General features: G+C 34.7%; 3 protein-coding genes and 1 long non-coding RNA gene across 7 annotated transcripts in view; 2 read left to right on the top strand and 2 right to left on the bottom strand.

The window, feature by feature from the left end:
* LOC136339664 (uncharacterized) overlaps nt 1-5,899 on the top strand; it is a 68,055-nt gene extending 62,156 nt beyond the window's left edge. The window contains exons 11-19 of one of the 3 annotated variants that reach the window (XM_066283086.1): nt 148-372; nt 424-622; nt 680-869; nt 923-1,143; nt 1,239-1,409; nt 1,459-1,721; nt 1,780-1,948; nt 4,097-4,296; nt 4,359-5,899. In XM_066283086.1, the coding sequence (XP_066139183.1) occupies nt 148-372; nt 424-622; nt 680-869; nt 923-1,143; nt 1,239-1,409; nt 1,459-1,721; nt 1,780-1,948; nt 4,097-4,296; nt 4,359-4,459 (1,739 nt within the window). In that variant the 3' untranslated portion in view covers nt 4,460-5,899. Of the gene's footprint in view, nt 1-147; nt 623-679; nt 870-922; nt 1,144-1,238; nt 1,410-1,458; nt 1,722-1,779; nt 1,954-4,096; nt 4,297-4,358 lie in introns of those variants that run through there. The other 2 variants (XM_066283085.1, XM_066283087.1) reach the window with 2 other exon arrangements.
* A 1,489-nt stretch (nt 5,900-7,388) lies between these two features.
* LOC136339670 (uncharacterized) lies at nt 7,389-8,903 on the bottom strand. Its single transcript, XM_066283091.1, has 4 exons — nt 8,748-8,903; nt 7,899-7,961; nt 7,577-7,840; nt 7,389-7,511 (listed from the first exon to the last, which is right to left on the bottom strand). Exons 1-4 carry the CDS (start codon nt 8,751-8,753, stop codon nt 7,440-7,442), a joined length of 405 nt encoding a protein of 134 aa, XP_066139188.1. The 5' UTR covers nt 8,754-8,903; the 3' UTR covers nt 7,389-7,439.
* A 4,839-nt stretch (nt 8,904-13,742) lies between these two features.
* LOC136339669 (mitochondrial glutamate carrier 1-like) lies at nt 13,743-21,604 on the bottom strand. Of its 2 annotated transcripts, none has more exons than XM_066283089.1 (8): nt 21,396-21,604; nt 16,318-16,350; nt 15,947-16,081; nt 15,733-15,882; nt 15,352-15,485; nt 14,898-15,083; nt 14,530-14,686; nt 13,743-14,465 (listed from the first exon to the last, which is right to left on the bottom strand). In XM_066283089.1, coding segments are annotated over exons 1-8 (942 nt in total). In that variant the 5' UTR covers nt 21,398-21,604; the 3' UTR covers nt 13,743-14,320. The 2 variants fall into 2 exon arrangements, with proteins under 2 accessions (XP_066139186.1, XP_066139187.1); XM_066283090.1 differs by having other exon boundaries at nt 21,412-21,603.
* On the top strand, nt 20,376-21,157 carry LOC136339671 (uncharacterized). The gene is made up of 2 exons (XR_010732178.1): nt 20,376-20,462; nt 20,538-21,157. It is a non-coding gene; the product is annotated as an uncharacterized lncRNA (long non-coding RNA).
* Nucleotides 21,605-24,045: the final 2,441 nt, after the last annotated feature.

Here is a 24,045-nt window from a genome sequence, read left to right as displayed (position 1 = left end):
GATTCATTCTTCAGTTTTGATGATGAATAGAGACAATGTGATGAAATTCCTTTCTTTTAAGAACGAACATGTCAAACCGGTTTTTATATTCTCTTATATTTCGTGTAATTCAGTGGTCGGTAAAGTTATTAATATTATGTCATCTAGGCGGACCTCATAACCACGACCCCATGGAACCCACCCGCGCTTCTAATCTACCTCCAGATCTTAGCCACTGTATCGTCTCGAATAAGATGAGCTCCTCCTCGAACACAAGCGAATCCAGACGACAGTTTCTCTCCTCCACTCTTGCACCATTAACCGCCTGTGTCACCATGGGAATGGCCCACAACGACGACTACTACTACCACTTAACCACTAATGGTCACCCAGGTAGTTCACGTGCTGAACTTTTGATTATTTCAACAAAAACTTTCATTGTAGGAGATCGTATATCGGTCGCTAGTTCTGGTACTGAGTATAGTCTGGAGGATATTGATGAAGGATTAAAGACTGAAGATGACGAGCAAAAGAGGATTGCCCCTGATGTGTTAGCAGGAACTCCGTCGGCTTCTGAGTCTGGGGACGAATTGGCCATGTTTGTTCAGCAGGATGCAGGGAGAATTGAGAGGATTAAAAAGAAGTTTGTATTTCGCTCCATTTTGCATTGGAAAATGTTTTATTTTATGGGCTTGCTCAGATATCAGCCTGCAGAGCAACAACAGCAAGTGAAAGACAGCAAAACCAACGACGAAGATGACGAAAATGACGATTATGGTTTCAACAGAAGACCCAGTGTCCGAGGAATTAAACCTAGGTTTAGTACCACTACGGAGATTTTGCAGCAGATTCAAAATCAACTGCAACCGCCACCTCCACTCTCGGCGAAGGTATGTCTCTTGCATATAGCGACCATATCAATATATTTTCATTATCTTTTCAGGTTGCTTGGCCCTATTATTCTGAAAGCGGTCTTACAGACAATAAGCAACAGCAAAAGAACGTGAACAACCCCTCAAGCAACTACCATTACATCACCGTCGGGGGTGAAGAAATAAAGACACGAGGGTATCCACCACAATATCGACCTACATCTTTACAAGAAGAGAGTGTGTATCAGAATTGTGCAAATCAGAGGTGCGTTTCCAGAGACGTATATCACAGGTCAGTGACCATAAAATATGGCCGTCAATTGATCCGTTACATGTCAAAAATGACATATTTGAATTGGAAGATAATCGACAATCAAAAATTTTAAGGGTTGGAAATTCGAACGTCTATTCATCGGTGATCCGGATGGGCAACGACTACTACCAATCTTTACCGTTAAACCGACAAAGAAATGGCAGACCTCAATCGCCTCCTCCTACGGATATGTCAAAACAATACCATCAAACCATGGTGTACATTCCCTACAACCACATCGAAGGGTATATTGTTCAAGTCGCATCAAAACCCATCTATAAAGAAATTTCTTAGCTACCAACCTGTGCAGTATTATCACCATGCGGGCGCTAGCGATTACGCCACCAGGGTGTCCAGTCACAACCAAATTAACAAAAGGTATGCCGAGCCCATTTACCAATCCCGGGTTCACCATCACGCAGAGGACCATCATTATAATCCAAATGCAGTTCCTCCGGTGCCCCCCAAGGCGATGAATCGAGTGTCTTATCCAAATGGGCAACCTCCTCCTCCTCCTCACGTGATGGGAGGAAGTAGGAGCGAGTCGCCTCTTCCAGGTAATAAAGAAGAAGTGTGATGTGGGACGGTTTTTTAATTTTATTAAGGGGATTTCAGGGCAGTTTTCAACAGCAAGGTCGACGCAAACGCCTGGGCACACCATGTCGACATGTGGGTATTATCCTCCCAGCACGAGGTATCGTCCAGTGGTGGGGCCTGTTTGGCAGGGAGAGGGGAATTATGCGACTAAAATGAATAGGCATAGTTTTCCAAGTGCAGTACCAAGGTGAGGTACGAGGATAGTCTCAGAACCCGACCTAACACAACAAAAAAAAATTGGAAAATATTACAGTCCTCAACATAGTCTCCTTTGAAATTGACACACTTTTCCCAGTGATGTTCTATGGCTGTTGTGCCTTGTTGATAGTAAGAAGCTTCCAATAAGCACCAACCTCGGACCCCACCTCTTTGTTATTGGCAAATCTCTTTGCACCGAGACACTTTTTCAAGTTTGGAAATAGAGCATAATCTGAGGGGGCTAAATCTGGCGAATAGGATGAATGAGAAAAAAGTTCAAAACCAAGTTGATTGATTTTAGTTGTCGCGATGGACAGAAGCCTGGACTGGTGCATTGTCTTGATGAAGCAAGACTGTCTATCTTCGCCAAATACGGTCGCTTTTTCTTAATTTCTTCGCTTAAACGCTGCAATAAATGCATGTAATATTCTTCGTTTATTGTTTTTTGCTTTTAAGAAGATAATCAATAAAATTGCCCACGTGCATCCCAAAAAGGTGACACCATCACCTTTCCTGCACATGGAGCGGTTTCCGCCTTCTTTGGAACCGATTTGGCGCATTTAGTCTATTGCGTTGGCGGCTCTAGTGTCTCGGTTGTAAAATTATAGATCCATGTTTCACCCATGGATATGAATCAACGCAAAAACTTGGCTTTATTGGAGCGAAACTTCGCCAAACACTCCTTTGAAACATGCTCACGGCCCTGTTTCTGTTCGATTGTGAGGAATCGCGGCATCCATTTTGAGCGTAGGTTTCTCATATCCAATTATTAAATCAAAATATGATATACAATACTCTTTGAAGTGCCTATTTTCCAGTACAGTTTTGTGGATTTTCACCACAATATCTGGAGTGTCGTTGGGCCAATCACTGAGGAGTTCGTCTTGGAAGTTCGTTCGGCCGCATTTAAAGTCTGCCACCCCATATTTTACAGTTGTTGACGAATGACCAGATTCTTCCAGAGTAGAATCTAACTCCGCTTGGCTATTGCATCGACCAAGACGTTTTAAGCCGAAATATTGAATCACGTGTCGTTTACCAATTTTCTCCATGTTCACAAAATTTATAAAAACGTTCACTAAAAGCAGCTCCAAAATAAACACAAATGAACGTAGCACTCCCACATTTCAGACATAAGCCTTTCAAGATTAGGTCTTTGCAGTAGAAGTAAATTTTTAACAAGAAAAAATTACCATCTACAGGGCTGGGCGAAACTCCGGATTAAAATTAGTATTTTTTCAACGAGTGATTTTAAAAAAATCTGAAACATGTGAATTGATTTGGAGTTGTATAAGTACGTATTTTTGGCAATAAAATTAAATATTTGCTTTCATCTCCTCAACTGGAACTCTTTTTTTATGATTTTAAAAATGTATTGTTCATCAAAGCAATAAACTTAACACAAAATATGCAGCAATTTTTTTGCCTTTTGAAGTGCATCGTGATATGCCGAATACCACTTTGCTTGTTTATTTATTTTACCGATGCAAAACAAAAATTCATTCAGAATTAAAGACAGCACATCGACATTAATTTTTATTGGGGTTTATTATCGTCTGGGAGTGTGCCAAGTAGAGAGTGGAGGACATTTTCAGCATCTGCTACGTTAAATAACCTACAGAGAGGACTGAGGAGGTGTTCGTCATTTTTTTGGTTTAAAAGTTTTTTTTATTTCGTAAAAACCACGTAACTAAAAAAGGGGGGTATGGCAAGATTCCATTTTTCACGAATTTTTCAACGAGCGCACCCGAGCTGTGAGTCCGTTAAAAAAGAAAGTTGGATAGGGTTGCGGCTAAGGGGTTGAAGGAAAATATTTCGTTTCGTTTCATTGTCAAAAAATATGTACAACTCAAAATGAATTTGCGTGTTTGAGCGTTTCTTGTTTTAATTCCCTCATTGAAGAGATATTAATTTTATTCCGGACTTTCGCTCAACTCCGTATGTCAGGTCGGGTGCTTCTAGGACTAAACTCATATTTTTCAAACTTCAAAGTGTCCTGTAGTCTCCGAGTGTGACTTTAGTCTGAAATCATCTTACATTTCGCAAGGAACTTTTCCTATTTTGAGAAATACAATTTTGTGGGAAGAAAAAGAATGGTTGATACTCGAAAAATGATCAATTTCTTGGTTTTCCTTAGATATCCTCCAGCTGACAGCATCTCCCTAACGGACAGCGACAGTCAGCACAGTGGATCACTACCCAACGGGTACAGACAGTCGGACATATCCTTGTACGCAACCCCCAAAGACTCAATCCCTAATTCGCCCACCAAACCTCGATTCATCGAAAGAGGTGTTCCAGAGGGGGCTGCTAGCGTTTCACCCCAGGATGTCTCTGGTAAGCCATTCATTTTTATATCCCATAATCCTGCCTATTTCTGAAAAAAAAAATCGTTTCAGGTGTAAACCAAAACTCCTGTAGCACCATGACGTCTCCTACTTCACCTCAAAATCCAGTGCCAACCAATCAAAAAGCCATGTTTTACGCGATGAACGTTTAAAAAAAAATCAATATCGTGAGGAAAAAGGCTGTTTTCGTCATAAATCAAAATGACGCGCACATTGGGAAAAACACAGGTCAAAGATACGTTTAATAACAAGACTCGGCCGAAATTACTACCAGCCAGTGCCGAGCCGCAAGGATTCTTTACATCCAAAAAACATATTATTTTTTTGCTTTGTGTTTTGGAAGTTTCTGGGACGTTGCAATTGTTAAGGGCACATTGAGTATTGAACTTGAGCCGAACAAATGCCTCTATGTTCCTCAAAGGCATTATAGAAATAAATCCATATTGTTTCGTGTAGGTTATAATAACCGGTGAACAAGGGCAGAAAAGTCGCTTCAAAAGTGACTTTAAATAATTATTATATTTAACACACAAAAAAAATACTTGTATATGTGTGCTTGTTATTTAAAATCCGTAATTGTTGTTATACTTGTAACGTTATGAAAAGTAGAGTATTTTCATTTAAGTTTTCACCTGATTGTATATAGTAATTAATTTTTTGCCAAGTCAAACGTAAATCCCCTTTTACGTGGGTTCATCTCACAGTTCAATTTTTGCTTTTATTTTAAGTTGTATACCAAATATGAAAAGCCAAAAATCATTTTGGTCCGTTCTCCATAGGTTTTGGCTGCCTTGGCAGTTTCTTGGGTAAAAAATCTCACATGTTTTATAAAATAAATAAGAAAAAAAGACAAAATGTGTTAGACTAGAAGTTGTTGCCAAAAAAAAAAGGAGATTCCAGATACCAAAGTATTATTAGTAGATAAGTGTTATTGACCAAATACTAAACTTTACTACACACTTAATTATCGTAATTACTTAAAGGCAGTGATGTACTTACGTATTTTTCTGATTAATTGTGGATCTGATTTTTAGTTTAGGTGAACTAATTGCCATTACGTTCAACGCTGCGTAATGACGATTCATATTAAATAAAAAACAGATTGTGATTAAGAAGTGACAAAGTTGCTTTAGTTGTTACTAAAAAGGTATTATCAGTAGGAAGAAAGAACTGTGTTAAAGTATTTATTTAAATAAAAAGTAGGAGAGTGCAACTCTGTATCAGGAGAATATCTATTTATTTATTGATGCATTAAAAAAAGTGAGAATTTATAGATAAAACGGTCTAAATGTTATGTATTAGACTCATGTGTACTAGACTTATATGTTGTTGCTCATAGTCGTCGCCAATCCGATTTACGAGGGCATATTGATGTTAAGGGAGTTTCCAATCCAAGACATTAATTTGTTCTTTTGTAAATTGAAAAAAGGCGTTTTCCTGAAAAATTGGAATTGTTTTTTTAATTAAATTATTAGATCGATTTTTATGTTGTTTAGAATTTCTATCATATTTTATACTGTTTAGCAGAAATTAATTATTAATGAAACTAAATATTAAGAACCTTTAAGACATTAAAAATTGATTGTATACTGCGCCATAGCTTTTCCTTCATTCCATCTGCTGCTTCTGATGCTCGTTTTAAGTTAATACACCGTGCGGATCTAAATTGTCTCCCCGTCTGTTCACTTTTTATTAACAAACTATTAAGTTCTTAAAATGCCTGATTTTTAAAAAATCGAAACTTGGTTCAAGTGACTTCTCAAATTAAAGGCCATTCAAAACCACATTCAGCGGTGTAATGCGATTCAAAATGTATCGATTAGTTTTTGAGAAAAACAACTAAACGTTTTGTAAAAAATGCAACATAATCTCAGTTAAATAGTACGTAAACAATGGAGAAACTTGTTGATAGGAAATTGATTTATTTTCCATTTCGTACTCATATGCATAGATATAACGCACATGCGTGTCTTTTAATGATACAGCACGCTCATTCTGGCGGTCAAGCTGTGTTTAATTTCATTGAATCAATTCTATACATCGATGAAAAATTGCAAGGCTTTTCACTTTTATTGAATCGCAATATTATTGAGCAATATCACTGAACGTATGTTCACATTGATATAATTGATATTCAATGATATTGATCAAGGAAATTGACTAATGAGGACCCGCCTTAGCAATTACCCCGTTAATTCTAGAGTTACTAGACCGGATTTGTTTCTGCTTACATACCTACCCCCTTTCACTCACAAGTCGTGTCCAGCATAATGTCGTGTTGTCACATAGGGCGTGAAAAATTCATTTTCATTACTTCTGAGGCATAGAGTTACTTGGAACTCGTCTTTTCTATAGTACCTGGCAATGTTGCTAATATGTCTTTACGGAAAATATGGTGATTTTGTTCCAGTACCGACTTTTGAAAATGACGATGAAAAGAAGTACCAAACGTGACGTTATAATATTTTTACGAATGTAAGAAAAACACATACATAAATCATAATAAATGAATCTTAATTCCAAATCTTATATTATTAAACTGCACATAGAACTAAACAAAAATGCGAGCCGGAAGACATTTTTAAATTCTTCAGGTGTCCGTTTAAAGAGACATTTCAGCATTCGTCAAGGCGACCGTCCATGGAACATACAAGAACAGCTCGAGGAGGTCGAATTAATTAAATCTGAGGACACAGTTCATCCACAATCCATTAAACTATGATATCGGTTTGAGACACAACCGACAAACGCAGCGTTGCCATTTGCAGTTTAATTCTAATATTTGCTATATTATGCTGGCAAGGTCATGTCAGTAACGTTAATAGTCACAAATTATACATTCCCATTATCTGCAGAGGGTAAATAAAAATAATTTACGAGTTTTATGTAGAAGTATAAAAATAATTTATAACTTTATTATTGCAGAAATCGGTACATTCTTGAAGTGTGTGTCTCAATAAGATATCTACAATGTAGGTGCTTAATGATCACCCACCATCAAATTATACATTTCTCCTGAGGCTCTAACTAAACTTTTTCATACCCTTGCATCAAGCCGTGATTTAATCAGAAATAAAGAAAAAATATAAAATAAATATATTACACAACACAATACAATGTTCAAAATGGTAATTAAAACCCGTAGGATTTGTAGCTTAACCCACAGTCTATGAGGTAAAATAGAGATGCGATCAATCCAAATATCTAAAAAACAAGGCACAAATTACGCATTTAAGTGATTATTTCACAGGTATTTTATCAGAACTTACCCCTCCTGCTTTGTGATATTTAGTATAATATTTGGCGATCAATATTGAAGACACAATCAGCAGGAATACGAACAAAGCACCGAGGAGCGTAAAGTTATACCTCAGGACTTTTAGGTTTGACGAGGCTGACGCACTTGAGCAGTAGATAAATATTATTCCAGATATAATTATTCCTATGCAGGTGGCAGCGAAAAAAGCGTCGAGTAAACTATTTGTCCATGTACCTCCCACCAATGCAAGAATGAGACCCAATAGGCATGATATCTGTTGAAAATTATAGTTATAGGATTTTTGTTACCTAGATCATGTATAATACACTTACGATTTCTATTATTTTCAATAAGCCTAATATGGAGGTAGCGTGACCCGAACCGAATATTACAGTCTGGAAGCAAAATCTTCATTATTATAGAATAAACCGTATAATTTTTTGTTGTTTCTGTATATCGAGCAAACATTTATTTTCATTATTTTTTTTGAAGGATAAAAGACGTTATTCCCATAAATATTGATTTTAGTTCGAATCACAGTCTCTTGAACAAACCTACCCGCTCGACAGCTTAGCTTTAAATACCGAATTTCGGTGAGAATGTATATTTGGTTGCCCGCATTAGGAGTTGCAGCATATTTTCGTTTCTGTCGGATGCGTTTACACAGTCTTTAACGCTTAGGTAACGCACAAATGACAGATTTAGCACGCTTCGAAAGTGTGTCTATTCGTTCGGGATCAGGTTCAGGTTCAAGTTCTCATTAATCAACAACTGTATCCATAATTGTTTTGCGTTTCTAGTCCACAGACAACTGAACAAAATATATCCTAGAATTCCTTCGATTCGTAGCAGGATAATAAATAATTTTTATCATTATGTTGGTATTTAATTTAACAAAACACAATACAAATTATCACTTATTTAATCCGAGAAGTAAATCCTTTATGGCATCGAGGTTCAATAATTGAGTTGTTTCAAATAATTTATTAATATGACTGAATTTTCCAGGTTTTAGTCTCAAATTGAAGTAATTTGTTGTAAGTCTTCCTGCAAGTTATATTTTGCACGTGTATACATACATTACACTGGTACTGTTTCTTTGTAAATCCTCAAATATACACATGTAAATGTGGAATATACTGACACATACATAGATAAATGAAAAATACTGAACCTCTTACCCCCATTTGGTCGATTTGTTTTATTTAACATAAACTACGACTTTTCTCATACACACAACACGACTAACAGACACCTTTATTTGTATCACCTATCATTTATTAATGGATATTAATCTTATCAGATGTGTCATAAACTCATCCAACAGTAATTTGCAGAATAGAGTTATCAAGAAAATATTTCACGTCATCATGTCCGGATATTGGTTTACTGCAGTACTGTGACAAATCAGTATTATTAGAGGAACTTTTTACAAAATACTCACCAATTTATATAAATATGACCATTTGAGTTGAGACATAGGTATTGCGTAAGTGGGAAAAGGATCGCATAAGTTTACATGCGCTTCTGATAAAGAACAACGAGGTGGATTAAGAGACTAGCGGCTGAAGTGGGCGGAGTCATTGTAGTGTTTTGCAAGATTTCTCACTGTTTAAGTATTTTCACTGATATGAGTTTTAGTGACTGTTTAAATTAGTTCCGAATTTTTACTTATTTATAAATTATTACGCCCTACTATAATATAATTTAGTTATGTCATTAATGAATATGATGATTTTGCCGAGATTTGTTGATGATCTTTTGGTGGTTCTGAAACTGAGCTGTCAACATCGGCAGTAGTTTCGAGAGGAAATAAAATGTAATTTCGAAAGTAAATAATTTGACCAGTGCAAGCAAAGTATGTAAAAAATTTCGATTTGTACCCACAGAGCTATTATATTTTCGTGTTCTTCCATTTATTTACATTGCAACTTTTTGCTCTGATATTTTAAAAAATGTCCATCTCCGCGAAGGTAGCGAAACCGAAACTAATCCAAACACAAAATTGGAGACTGACTCTCCCCACTTTGTTGTTTGTCTTTGTCCGAGGCCTGTTCAAACTTATCCTGTCCATCTCCCACTTGCGCCATTCCTGTGTCCTGACTTATAGTGCTGATATCTGTATAAAAACTATAATAGGATATTTATGGTTCTGAATCAGTTAAATTTCACACTTATCCAATTTATTTACCTAACTAGTCATTACAATGAACATTTTGATTTTATGACTACAGCAGAATAGGATCTCATTTTAAGCGTTTATTGTCTTTTAAAATAGAGGACTATATGAATAAAAACAATAATTGACGGTTATATTTGAGGCTAAAAAGCTATGAAAAATTGACAACTCTTATGTATGTACAGTGGTCGACAAAAGTATTGGCACGGCATATATTTTTTGAAATAGAGCCTTATATCTTATAAATAAAAACGATATGTATCATACGGATTATATTACATTATACCTTGAACCTTTAATTTTATTTCTAATACAAAGTAATATTTAAAACGCTAATGTGGAAAAAAACTATTGGAACTCCTGATATTTTCTCTTTACTATGTCCAACTCTCAAATTAGATTAAAAAAATAATTGCAAAGCATTGTTTATATTTATGTCACTAAATATAAAATGCAAGACATTCGTTCGAATATCACTTTGCATTGTAGATTGTTGTTAGTAGTGAAATGAGTCGTAAACGTAAAGAAACCACAGAGTTCGAATGAAAAGTAATTCTTAATTTTCATTAAGATGGAAAATCGTATTCCGAAATAGAAAATGTAGTGGGAGAAAGTCGTTTTACAGTCCGTAATGTTATCAAACGATTTAAAAAACTGCAGTGGTTTTAAAGCCACGATCTGATTGACCACCAAAACTGTCAGCCAGAAAAGAAAGAAAATGTTTAAACAGATTAATGTAAATCTTCATACTTCAGCTTCGGAAATTACGTCTATATTAAAACATCATGAAGATAAAGACGTTTCAGTGAAAACTGTTCGAAGAGTATTGCATAGGGCCGGCTACAGACCTAGAGTTGCTAGAAGAAAACCATACATCAGCAAAATCAATCAGAGAAAGTAGTTACATTTTGCAAATCAATATTTAAACCAATTAAATGAGTTCTGGGAAAAATATTATTTTTCAAATGAAAGTAAATACAACATTTTTCATTAAGACAGAAATTCTTTAGTATGGAGAAAACACAGAACTGAGTTTGATGTTAAAAATTTGAGGCAAACCGTTAAGCATGAAGGAAGCAATGTGTTGGGTTGAGATTTTGTGGCTGCAGAAGGCGTTGGGAGTTTGGTGTTTATCGACGAAATTATGGATAAAATAGTTTATTTAAACATTTTACAGGATAATTTAAGACAGAGAGCTGAAAAGCTGATATAGATGATCATGATTATTATCTCCAACAGGATAACGATTCAAAACACAGGGCTTACGTCGTTAAACAATGGATAGTTAACAGAGTTCTCATCAAGTAACTACACCCCCTCATTCGCCAGATATGAATGCGATCGAGAATTTATGGAATGACTTAAAAAAAATCATCAGAAATCATAATTTTTCGAAAAAGAACCAACTTAAAAATATTCTTCTTCAAGCACAGAATTCTATAAGTGAGGAGTATGTTCGAAAATTAGTCTACTCTATGTAAATACGACTTCAGGAGATTATAAAAAGTAAAAGTCTATCGACAAAATATTAATTCCATTTTAGTACCATTCTTTTACTTCATTATTACAATACTTTTGTCCACCACTGTATGTATTAATAATGAGAATTTCTTTACATTATATTGTTCTACACTAAAAATAAGGTATTTTATTTTTATTATTAAGTAACAATTGTGACATACACAGTACAAATTAAAGTAGTAGAATTAAATTTCTGTCGACAAGTCAAAGATTTGGCGAAGATGTCACAAGTATCATGGCTCCGGTATTTCCACTCATAATAGCTTTTTATGCTCATTCTGTAGATGTACCAAACATTCCTCAAATATACCAGATATTCATACTAGACGCGTAACGACTTATACAAACGCTTGGAAATGGTTGATGAATTGTGATGGGCATCCTCTTCAAAGCTCGAAATTTTTTCTTGTGCATTATCAATAATGGTCGATTTTAGACACTGATTTACTGACTGCATCACCGGTCCAACCCATCTTTCGCCAAACGACTCTACATCTACATACATACAGGGTAGTTCAGAAAGAAGCATATTAATTTAAACAAGTGAGAGGACTCGTTAAGTGGAAAAAATTTTTTACTTAACATTTTTATCGAAAATCGCATTTTTATTTTTACGTTTTCTTTCTTAAAACTCATGATGCGCCTATGATTCTTTTAGTTGAATTAAAACTATTTTCCAAAAAAAAAAAAATTGAGATTAAGCCGCTGCTTCGAGAACCTACACCAAGAAATCAAAGTGATCAAGTGAAGTCGAGTGAAGCAATTTAAACCTGTTAGAAATGATGCTCTATTCAAACAGTGAATATACAGGGGTTTGTTTGAGACAAATTTGGAGAATTAATTTCTGTTTATACGTTTGGGATGTTCTGCTGCCCCAGAACTAGTCCCTATTAATTCTGGCATAATGGCAAGGAATCAAGCTTGTCCAAAAAATAATGTCGATCATCGGTTGATGAAATCAATTAACTTTTAGAAACACCTTGTATATGATCACTGCTAGGAAGCTCACACGGAAGACCGGCTGCGTAAAAATTCTGCTACATACGTTATGCAGTCTCCTTTACGCCCAACGTTGCACTTACGGCATTTTAATGCAAATTGAGAATAGCTTTATTCAAACCTCGTTATCCCAACACAAGCATATTTCGGAGAACTTTGCTTTCGCTATTTCTGTATTTACTATACGTATGTAAGTGGATATTCTCAGTTCAACAGAAAAAAAATCTATTGTTTGACCGTATCTAGTATATGATGCAACAATGTAGCCCATAGCCTGCAACACTCAAAGACGACGAATCCAAATTTTTCAGGACCTCGTTCTGAGAGGCATATTATCAGCTAACTGTTATAGCACAATTGCTGAAACTGAATACAGCGCTGAACACATTTGATTATTTTTTTAAATTCTGTAAACTCGAGGGTCCAACCTTATAATGTATCTAGCTACTGTTAGTAGTAATTCTCAAGGTAAAATCATTCACATAACTCCTTTAATATCTAGTTTGAGAAGCTCGAATCAGTTTAGTAGGCACAGTATATTAATCTAGAAAGTTTGTCAATACAGGGTGTAACGTAAGTAGGGGTTTTCCTTTTGACACGAAATAGACCTCAAAAAATTAAGCAATATTTTTATATAAAATGTTTTCGAAATCTCAAAAAAAAACATCGAACTATGCACAGATGAGTTCTAATACATTTTTGTATAATATCTTAATCCATTTCTGCATAAAAGAGTCATTCAATGTAAAGGAAATAGAATGTCCCACAAAAAATTATCAGCAATTGCAGAAACGCAAAAAACATTTCATGTTTACTGTTTTTATGCAATTTACCCACGCCGGTTAAAAATCAGTCGTGAAGTTTAGCTCCAGGTATTATTTTGATAAACAACCACTATTGATACTATTAAATTGACAAAGACCCATAATTACTCGAATCACGAATTGAGGGGTTATATAAAAATATTGCTTAGTTTTTTGAGGTCTGCCGTGTTAAAAGGAAAACTTCTAGTTATGTTACACCCTGTATAATGTAACCATATCGTCCTACTCACTATATCGTCAACCACTTATTGTGTGCCTCGCTACCTAACTTCTTTAAGTTGTTTTTTGGAAGGTTTCCTCTACATTGCTGCACCAAATCTTACCACAAACTTTGTAGAAATATCAGTATTAATCGCTTTCCAACGAAAGTTCCTTAAATTTTTGGGTTGGGTAGAGAGTCAGGTAACAGAAGCGTTTTCTCCGACTTAATGCTCTCGATAGAAGATATTCATTTCAAAATGATCTCTCTAAATATCTCTTGATTGGCAAAAAAAAATTAAAGTAATAAAAAAACGTCTGTTTAGATATCTAGGGAGAAGATTCATTTGACATTCAATTTTTTTTTGTGTTTTATTGAAATTTTTGGAGTGCATATTTTTGACAAGTTCTACATTCCCGTCAAATTATACTAAAATTAAATAAAACAAACTTAATTCAAAAAGAGCTTTTTTTCTTATTTAAATGATAGTTATTCACCATTAATGTATTTTTTCCTTGAAGAAACAAACAAAATAACGAAACAAAATAAATTATACAAGAAAATAAAAGTCTAAAAATGTAATACTGGGCACATGCCGTTGAATAAATCTTGGTTTCTGTCATTTCCCGTTACATTTCGTTAAATAAATATTAATAAAATTTAACTAAAATATCACATGGTCTTTCCAGAGTGCTAGAGAAAATATAGAGCGTTGCCACCTCACAATTTGAAATGAACTAACTTTAATTTATCATTATTCTCATTAAGCGATGCTGCCTTAACGTCTTATATCCAACTATTTAAGCGTTTCTTTACACGTATTTACTTAGGTTACTACTCCGTATATTGAACTTTTGCTCCGTAATTATACTGAGGTTCCAAAGAAAAAAATGGGAAAGAGTTTCATATAAACTCAAAATTCCATGGAAAAAGTTCTACAACGAACTAAAGATCGTAATGGGCCTATTGCAAGTCCTGTGGATAGCTACTTCATATAAAAAAATTTAGTTGAACGAATGATCTAAATGGTTCTTAACCTCGCTTAATACCCAATAACGTTTCGGCTACCCCTAAATAATATACTGTTTGGGCTATTCCGAATAACGGTGCTATAACGATCATCCTGCAAGCGCCGCCTTTAAAGAACGCAGTAGGGCCTTCGTATCTCAAAATATTACTAAAAAAGATGAGAAAAAGGTTTTCAAACACTTTCAAACTGAAAAATTCCAGTAAAACCTTACATAAAAGCATTTCCAATTCCCGAATACGAACGTTCACCTTCAGCTTTGTGAATAGCCTGCAGTCGTGTTTTAACCACATCAAATGGGTTAACTGCTAATGCGGCAGTGGATCCGGCCACGCACCCAGATAGGAAGGAACACCAAAACACTGCCTCGCCTAAAGAATGATAAATTTTAAATTTATAATTATTTTCTCTGGAAAAATGGAATTTCAATAGAATAATGCCGATTACGGTTATGACTTGGGAAGTTGCATAAATCCGATCCTTAAGAGTCAGATTTAACAAAATTATGAATATCGTCTCAAGTGAAAGTTGTTTCACTGTACTTCAACAGCACACCCATAATGTACTATTTATTTTGTTTACCTGATCCATCGTTTTTTCTGGGCCCCAGATCGTTAAGAGTGGCAAAAAGGGGAAAGTATATCACAGAAAATGAAACATCTCTGAGCATTGTAGCACCAGTGCCTTTATATAAACCGAGAATTCCATGCTGTCGAAATAGACCTAGGGCCAGTTCTGTCGCCGATGTTTTAGGTACTGTTTTTCCCACTAAAAAAAAATAATATAGATTTGCAAATTTTTGGAATTTTATTAGGTAGTAAACTTAGTTAGTCGGCCCGATAGATTACGAGACGACGCATTAATCATTTCAGGAAAAAATACCGCTTTAAACCCGTTACCGTAATAATTACTTAGCCATTAGTTAAAACAGTGAAAAGGGAGGTACTTTAGGTTAAACTTAACATTTTTATTTACAAAATTGTAAATATTCTCTATAGGAAAAAATAACCCCTTAGAAACGTCCTGCTAGATATACCTAAGCGAGCCTGAGCTGCAACTCTTCCTGCATCTTGCATCTGAATTTTCAGGAGCTCCATCGGAGTTGTTATTACGATTTGGCATAATCCGGCCAAACCGCCTGCCAACATTTGCCGAAACACTGGGAGCGTTCTAAAATAGAGACTCCATAAAGCAACATCTGGAATGTTATTATACTTAACATACTACATATAAATATGTGTAAATTTCGAGAAAGTTTTAAAACACATTTAAAGTTTATCATTCTTGGGTTGAGATATCCTTGCTTATTGCTTAACTGGTTTTTGATTAATTTGATATATCAGCAGGAATAGTTTAATAAACAAGTAAATCGTGTTTTTTTTTCTTTAGAAGTTATTGACGATGAAATATTACTAACTTATCTTTGGTCTGCAGGTGATACCGGAAAAAATCATTTGCTGCTAATTTAATGGCCTTCTCAGGGGTTATTAGCAAAATGTTCACCGCAGACCCTCGGTACATGCCAAAAAATCCCTCTTGTTTGTATACTTTCTTAAAGGCGTCCACCCTGAAAATAAAAAAAAAATTAACCACTCCAAGTTTGAAAGAAATCAAACATTTTCCTTTCTTACATGCTATTGTACATTTTTTCTCCATTTGGACCAATCTGCTGATTTTGTAGTCTGGTCTTGACCAAATCCAGCGGAAAGACGCAGGTGACTCCGATAATTCCGGCAATACCTCCATTGACGATTTTAGGTACCAGTCTAAATGTGGTTTTATTTTTTAATTTCAAATTACGCTTAAAAATTACACCATGCATCAGCTGTATATTATTATCAGTATACCATGTCGAAAGTTTGGCTACATTCCCAATTTTATGTAAGTGGTAGTAAATGCGATATCTACGTAATTTCGACTGTTAAAAATGCCTTGATAAACTAGAAATATTCAATCTGTTGACACACTCTTTCTTCGTGCAAACACACACGTAAATACTTACGAGAATGAGCTTTGTTTTTCTGCCATAAGGCCCCTGAAAAGAGAAAAATGGTTTCACTTTATGTATCAGTACTGACAGTACCAGTAGTTGTAAATGAGATATATTTTAAGCAGTACGTTGCACTGCCTAACTACATATTAGGTGTCATGAAAAAACCATCGTTGGAGTGCAAGTAAAATAGAAAGTATCTGAACTGATTAAAATGAATTAGCTAATCTGATAAGTTTTACTCTTACGAAATTGATTTCGAAAACAATAATGTGACTACAAAACTGTGAGAATTGCGTGCACTAATAAAGAATAATATTTTACATGTTATTTACGTCCCAAGAGGACGTATTTTATTTTGTAAATTGAAATACTTAATTGTAGTAGTATACTAACAACAAAGTACCGCAGTACCGCGCTCTCCAAAAATAGATTTAATGAAGGATTGAAGGTTACTAAAAACGATATGCGTTAAAATCTCTATATACACTATTTATTACAACCATAAAGCAATTATCAAGGATTGTAAACTGGATTAGAAGTTTACTCATTATGATTTTATCTATCGATTGTGGTTTAAAGGAAAGCAGGAATTTTTAGTTCTACTCTTTTTTATATTGAGTACCAAACTTGAAATCAAAGGGTCAGAGAGAAAGGTTTGAAAATGTGGAATTGTGTCTATTGAATTTGTCTCAATGCCAACTCAATCACTTTGGCTTTGAAGTTCCGAAATTTTCAATTTTATTATCGCATAGCTTTTCCTTTAATATGAATTACTATGCAAATGAAAATTCCAAATACAATACGAGTACAGGGCCGCGGAACCTACACAATTTTGCATCTGCCCTTTTTTGAGTATAAAAAATATTTTTCTCCTGTAGACTTTTCACACGAATTTGCTAGGTATTATCACTATCGGCCTGCCGTCGGCGCACGCGTACACACCGAATCCCTCTGTGCGAAGCTTCTGCGAAACACTATTCATCAAAAGATCGCCATAGCCGCCGTGATAAGATAGCTATTATCGGCACAACCACAACTGCCTTTTGGCAGCATTTCAGAGATGGCATGAGCATTATGATCCTCAGGATCATAAGAGCACCGCAAGTGGTGTCTGTCCTTGCCTCATCAAAAGCTCTTTCTATGTTAAAGAAAAGAGCACTACAGAAGGTAACACCAACTGTCAGAATAAGCGTTGTCGATTTTGTGCTCCATTAAATGGAGAGCCGTTTCTTTGTCCAAAAATTTGTTCCAACGTTTCCGTTAAAAAAAGATGCCGAATTTACTGACCTAAAAGTCCGCTAGGCTGTAGCGGTTTCTTCATGATTTCTGGACGAAGATGCTTGTTCTCCATGTTTGAGGAATATAACTGGGCTTTCCTGTTGTAAACACTGTGCTCAACAATGGGAGCATTTTTAATCCCGTTTACTGCATTGATCAAATTTTTCCATCAGAACCCGATATCATCCATTGACTGGAGTCACTAACTTTATTATGGCGTCATTGATCAGTTTACAGTCAGCGTTCAGTCTTCTTGGACTTATATTAGGAAGAAGAGGCTCGCCTGTATTTCCGGAGAGATTTTTTTCTGACCGTAGAAATTTAGCAAGCTCAGTAATCTGACGGACTCGGGAATACAGCCTATTATTCCGCAGAACTTCTTTCTGCTAGCTTTTTTATTGTACTTTAATTCCCTCTTAAATTCTCTATGAGCCTCAATCTAAGAGGACCTATACAGAGCTTTCCCTTTCGTTGACTTACCACTCGAAGATGTTACTCATTTTCCGTTCCATTATGGAACTCTACAGCGACATTATCTCCTAAGTGGGCATAATTCCTCGCGCTTCAAAGGAGTGATTAGCGGTTTCTTTGGGGTCATATGCTTGTACTTGCATTTAAAACTATAATTATGAGAAACATGAACATTTTTTACAATGTGAAATTAGATGGAGGTTAAGGGAATAAAATATTTTCATGATGGTAGTATTTCCGGTTGTACAAGAAGTGGATGTCAGCTAGCTTATTTCAAATGGGACGTTCGGTACATTATAGAATTTTTGGATTCGCATCCAAATTTTACAAATTTCTTATAGCGTTGCCAAGATCCTGGATTTTTTCATAAACTATTTATGAAACATCCTCTATGAAACACCTCTGTATTATAACCATGCTGAACGTACAAACGTGTCTAAAAAGTATGCTCCCAGTAATGTTGCGAGGACAATTATAATTTGGCGTTAACGAATCTGAGGAGTTCTCAAAGATGTCTTTGAGCCTGTAAGTCAATGAGATCGATCATAATAAGCTTCTTCTTTTGGAACGGAAAATTGGCAGTAGACTTATTGAGAGTGGTTTTACGTCTCGGATGGTGCGAAGTAAAGCATGAGATATGAAAGAAATTCCCGATGTAAGAACCAAAAGGCCAGGATGGAGCTAGATTGAGATTGAAATTCAAGGTGCTCTTTTGTACTGCGGACCACACCAGATACAAATATGTATTAATTAAAGTCGAATATATTAATCGTAGAAAATATAATAATTTTTATTTTATACCGTATTTTGCTAATCTCACATGGAATGAATATGTACTGTGTTTAAGATAAGGATACGCTACACAGTGTGTACATATATTATGACATAAATTAATTTTCTTAATATGAAATTAAAATGATAAAAAATGCTTTGATAGGTCGACTTTAGCTTAAAACTCTACATATTTTGATTCGATAATATTAGATGTGATGTCATTATTGTTCTAGATATGATGTAAGCGTTAATTTTTTTTTCTGGTAGTTGCTAATTTTATATCAAAATGTGTACTATTTTATGTAAAAAACATAAACGCTCGCAGTGTGCTACATGACCAATATATTGATAAATTCCGCAAAACATTTTTCTTTACAGTACCTAACGACCAAACATAAACATTCCCTAAATGGTTTGGGGTAGTCTTTTGCTGCTTTATATGGTAATTTTACTTAAATATGTTCACAGAATAGATGTTTTTATGCGTTTAATACGCTACATTCCAATAATGGTTCAATTTTCATGTTTGCTGGTTTTGGTTTAACATCGTGAAGGTTTATCTCAAACAAAAGTTGCGTCACAAGGCGTTTATTCATAATACAAATAATTGAAATATTTATGATGAATAGCTATGGCGACAGAGTGCGAATACGACAGAAGGTGTTTATTTTATTTAACAACAAATATCCGGATAGGTCAGATTTAAGACGAAAATATGGTTTTGAGAATTTATCAAAAAATGTATTATTTAACATGGTGAAAAACTTTATAACCTGTACGCAAAAGAGTGTGTACTTTCACGAAAAATTATAAAAAAAAAACGGTGGTTACCATTAAAATAGTTTTACACCGACGTCATATCTAGAACAAAGATGACGTCACAGCTATTATTATGCAACCAGAATATGTGGAATTTTTAACTAAAGTCGACATGTTTAAGCATTTTTTTACTATTTCAGTTCCAGTACGAGAAAATGAATTTATTCTATATTTTTGTTTGGAGATAAATTCATCCTCTTTCAAAGTGATTTGAGGATTCCACTCATGGGAGTGTCTAAAGATAGGACTTGCAATAAGGCGTCCTTATGTATCTAAATCCTCCTTTTACTTCATCGTTATGTTTGTCCATTTCAATTTATGGCATACTTAAAAACAATATGTCCTTGTATTCTCTCTTGTATTAAAAAAAAGTTTTAATTAACTCAATTCCTCAAATTGACATTCACTGATTAATCACAATTTTTCCTACAGTACCCCAAGTTTCATAAGAAAAACTCCTAGTTTAAGTTTTTGTAAAGGTTAACATGAGTGTATTTAACGTGCTCATCCGATACCTCTTTAAAAATTAATTTAAATTAAATATACAAAGTTTTACACACTCGCTTTTTTGAGTTTTCTCGAAAATAAATTTAACGCTATTTTAAAACTTTTTTTAATATTTAAATGCCCGTGTTCCTTTAATCATTAAAGTGACGCTTCTAAGAATCGGTTATATCTGCATTCTAGACATTCCATTATGAAGTGTTTTAGTGCCTGTGGAAAGCGATTTTCTACTTAATAAAGACATAGCTCTGAACGAATGTGGGTTAGTCCATCACCGCCAATGAGATAGAGCACGGAAATGTCGAAACGTAAGTCAGATGACGTCGTATTTCTAAGGCAGGCTCCGGCAGACTAGGCAAATCATATATCCATCCTTGTCGCAGATCCCATGATCGTGGGACACAGCGAGAGGCGAAATGTCAATACGAGAAACATCATACATCATAACCTCAAAAATAATAGTTTTGTTTTGCTTTAGTTTAAGCTGTTATTTCATTACTTATAAATGGGAATTAATTTAAAATAGTTAGAAATTGTGTTTGGTGGTAATAATATGTATTACTTGTTACAGCGCAATCCCTCAGTAAACCGTTTAACTTGTTCAATTAAATTCAGAATATCTCTAAAGAGGTCTCCATTTAAGACCTTCAACAATAATGTACTCTCAATTCATGAAATATTTCACCATTTTGTATTCCAATGTGGGGGTCTGATGAGATTCATCGCATTTTGAAGTTGTTTCAGATAATTTTACACACATAGGAATATTATGTTTGAGAGGGTGTCTTCATGTTCCTTTAAGCCTCATCAGCATAGCATAAAACATCAGATTAATGTGATATTCCAATGTGAAAGCGGACTCATCCGTTTTTGAAGTTATTTCAATTATAGGGTGCAGCTAATTTTCCGTATACTAGGTGTATTTCTTATATTTGGTATTAGTGAAAATTGTATAATGTTAAAATCATTGTGATTTTTACAATAAATAAAAATTCACCATGTCCTCTGTCAAAATGTAAATTGTGAATGAATCTAATATCAGCTTGATGAAACCAATTAGAAACTTATTTAGGAATGACAACGCAATAAAAAAAAAAGCAAAAACATAGTAATTGAGTTTTTAATGGTAAAATCGATCTGTTGTCTCAATTGAGGCTACAATTATGCTAATTTGAGGCAAACAATACAATTACTGGTTAATAATTAAATCAATGGGTGAATGTGGCAAACCATGCCCTTACATATTCAAGTTCTCACCTGCAAAACCTTTTAAAATACCTTCTAAATTAGCACTTTACCGGCTATAGCAGCTCGACAGTTGTATACCGCACTTACTGAATAATATAGGCGCACTGACTAAGCTGAAGGTACCACATGCAACCGCTCATAATATTCTAAAATTAATATTACAATTGGAAATTGATTTTTTTTTCGTTGGCTGCATTTAAACGTTCATCAGCTGATCGCTGTCAGTTGGTTCTTTGTCTCTCTCAAAAATCATTAATTTTAAATCACGCCAGATATAAGAGAAAAAGAGATGGAGCGTTATGGAGTATTTAGCTGTAATGATTGGAGATTGTGCTGCGATCTTTGATGTGTTTAAGCAAGTGCAACGTTCAATGGTCAAAGGAGGTTTTAAATTTTCCACGCCACCAAGACCGGACTGGCATATATATGGTAGGTGGCGCCACAGAGAGAATTTCAAAAAATCTCAATATCTACCCTCATAACAATCCTTATAGATACACAGGAATTATGAAATGATTCAATCAAATAAATAATTTTATAGGATAGATTTAAAATTCGTTATATTTAAATGAAAATTGTGAATATTGTTTATAAGAGAGCGTCGTGAAAATTTCACTTATTTATGAAACATTGTGGAACTATCAATTATAGAGAATCGCTGAAATGAAGCATATTCAAATAATTAAATCCTTAATTAGATTTACCTATTTTTTGAATACTCTGAATCAACCTTAAAGATAAAAATGTTATTTTGATTTATCACAATTTGTAGTTTACGGTTGTCATAGATATAAGACAATAAATAGTTTCTGAGTTTTCAGAGTCTTATTTGTATTGACTTTCAAAAATTGCGGATATTCTAATTCAAAATTATTAATTTGTTAAGAGAAGAGTTGACTACTATGACTTTTGTTTTTGGAGAAATTGAAAAAAATTATTTTCTGACCAGTAGAACTTATGCTGCTCGGGTTTCTGAGAGACGCCATTTAGAAACTATCAGCCTTAGTAGATTACTTGAACGATTTTTGCAAACTGGAAGTATCAACTATGAAAAACTGGAAAGAACAGAAACTGTCAGAACTGAGACGATATGACCATCGAAAACATTTAGAAGCCAAAGGGCTCAATTTTCGATAATTTAGAAATGGATGAGTAGGAATAGCATAAAGTTAACAAAAGTTGTATATTTTTGAATTCAGAACACGATATCGTTGAGAAACTTCGGTCATTCCATTTATAATAAGCAAATTATTGAGGTTTGAAGTTATACAATTTTGTAGGCGTATTTTAGAGTTTGTTGAAGATTTTTTTTCAGTAAAACATGTCAAAATGTAGTTTATTAGGTCCTTTTTGAATCTCAGAAGACTGATTCTGAAATTCACAGCAGTTAGCGCACATTACCGATTTCCCTACTACCTTGCAGCTGCCAAAATTTTCTAAGGAACCCGGAAATAGGAAATTTTAAACATCGGACACCTTACATAAACTGACATTAAAATTTAACTAGAAATCCGAAAATAACAAGAAAAATTGGGTAGATTTCATTTAAAATAACGAAGTTGTGCATCGTCACATTTTTTGTGGCTACCCTGTAAGAAAACATTTTTTGGTAATGTGCCTTCATGTGTTGTGTAATCGTATAGAAGAAAAAAAATTGTCAACTTTATTGGAATACAAATTAAGGAAGTCTGACGCATTTTTGCAGGACTTTGCATAAACTTGGGAAGGACTCGTTTAAAGCGAGATAAACAATCTCCTAATGAGAAACAGCATTTGACGGTTATTGTACGGACCGACTCTTTGGGTTTTTCGATGGTTGGAATCTTGGGTTCAAAAAGAAAGGATAGTTGATTTGAAACGCTATTAAAAAATGATGCAGTTTCTTTGTTGTTTATAAGTTCATAAGGTTAAAGACCCGTTCTGCCCTTGTCTAAGCCGATGTGCGGGGAATACCAGCCTGCTAAACCCGGTTCGACCGCGATCGTCTTTTTTATTCTTCAGCGCTAATGAATGGTTTATTAGAGAGTGTAAAACATACCATCTTGCCTGGTCGTTAATCTTCGACTTGAACCGTTGTGAAAATACATAATGTTTTGATTAACTTTTCTAGTACTGTGTTAACTAGATGAGAATGCGGAGAATGAGGGTTTGTGAAACCATATTAACTATCACATGTCCTTTTCTTAAACCAATTAAAATCCAAAACCGTGAAAAGGCACTATATTCAAAAACGTAAACGACACTAATCTGTTGTTTACTAGTTTTGCCTGCTTTCAGATACATAGGGGAATCCACTTGAACATTCATTACACGACGAGCTTTAATGAATGCTTCGAAGACGTCTTGGATGAAACAAAGATTTTAGATTAGTCGCGAATTCACAATGAGAGAGATTGAATGAAAAAAAAGTTTATTTTCACGTCAGAGCTGGCATTAATTGTGTCCTCATGTTTCTAAAGCCACAATGCGCTGGTAGAACCTCGGAAGATCATTTCCATGTAAATAGAGAAACTGATCAATTGCATGCATTGAAAATGATTTTTAAATACCATAATAAAAAAAATAGCAAAAAAAAATGATAAACATTCATCACTTTTGTTAATTATTGTATTTAGCCCAATTATGAGTAGGCCACAAAGCAGT

The sequence above is a fragment of the Euwallacea fornicatus genome, chromosome 6, assembly GCF_040115645.1.
Source record: "Euwallacea fornicatus isolate EFF26 chromosome 6, ASM4011564v1, whole genome shotgun sequence".
In the NCBI taxonomy this organism is placed as follows: Eukaryota; Metazoa; Arthropoda; class Insecta; order Coleoptera; family Curculionidae; genus Euwallacea; species Euwallacea fornicatus.
Note: the sequence above shows the minus strand (reverse complement) of the source record. Positions and strands in the feature narration are given on the sequence as shown.

What these genes read in the sequence shown, in the direction of transcription:
- LOC136339669 (XM_066283089.1), bottom strand. An exon ending in GAAAAACAAAGCTCATTCTC is followed by an intron (nt 16,082 to 16,317) that starts GTAAGTATTTAC and finishes AACCACATTTAG; the next exon opens with ACTGGTACCTAAAATCGTCA. An exon ending in GGAATTGGAAATGCTTTTAT is followed by an intron (nt 14,466 to 14,529) that starts GTAAGGTTTTAC and finishes CATCTTTTTTAG; the next exon opens with TAATATTTTGAGATACGAAG.
- LOC136339670 (XM_066283091.1), bottom strand. An exon ending in TATTGAAAATAATAGAAATC is followed by an intron (nt 7,841 to 7,898) that starts GTAAGTGTATTA and finishes AATTTTCAACAG; the next exon opens with ATATCATGCCTATTGGGTCT. An exon ending in AATATCACAAAGCAGGAGGG is followed by an intron (nt 7,512 to 7,576) that starts GTAAGTTCTGAT and finishes CTTGTTTTTTAG; the next exon opens with ATATTTGGATTGATCGCATC.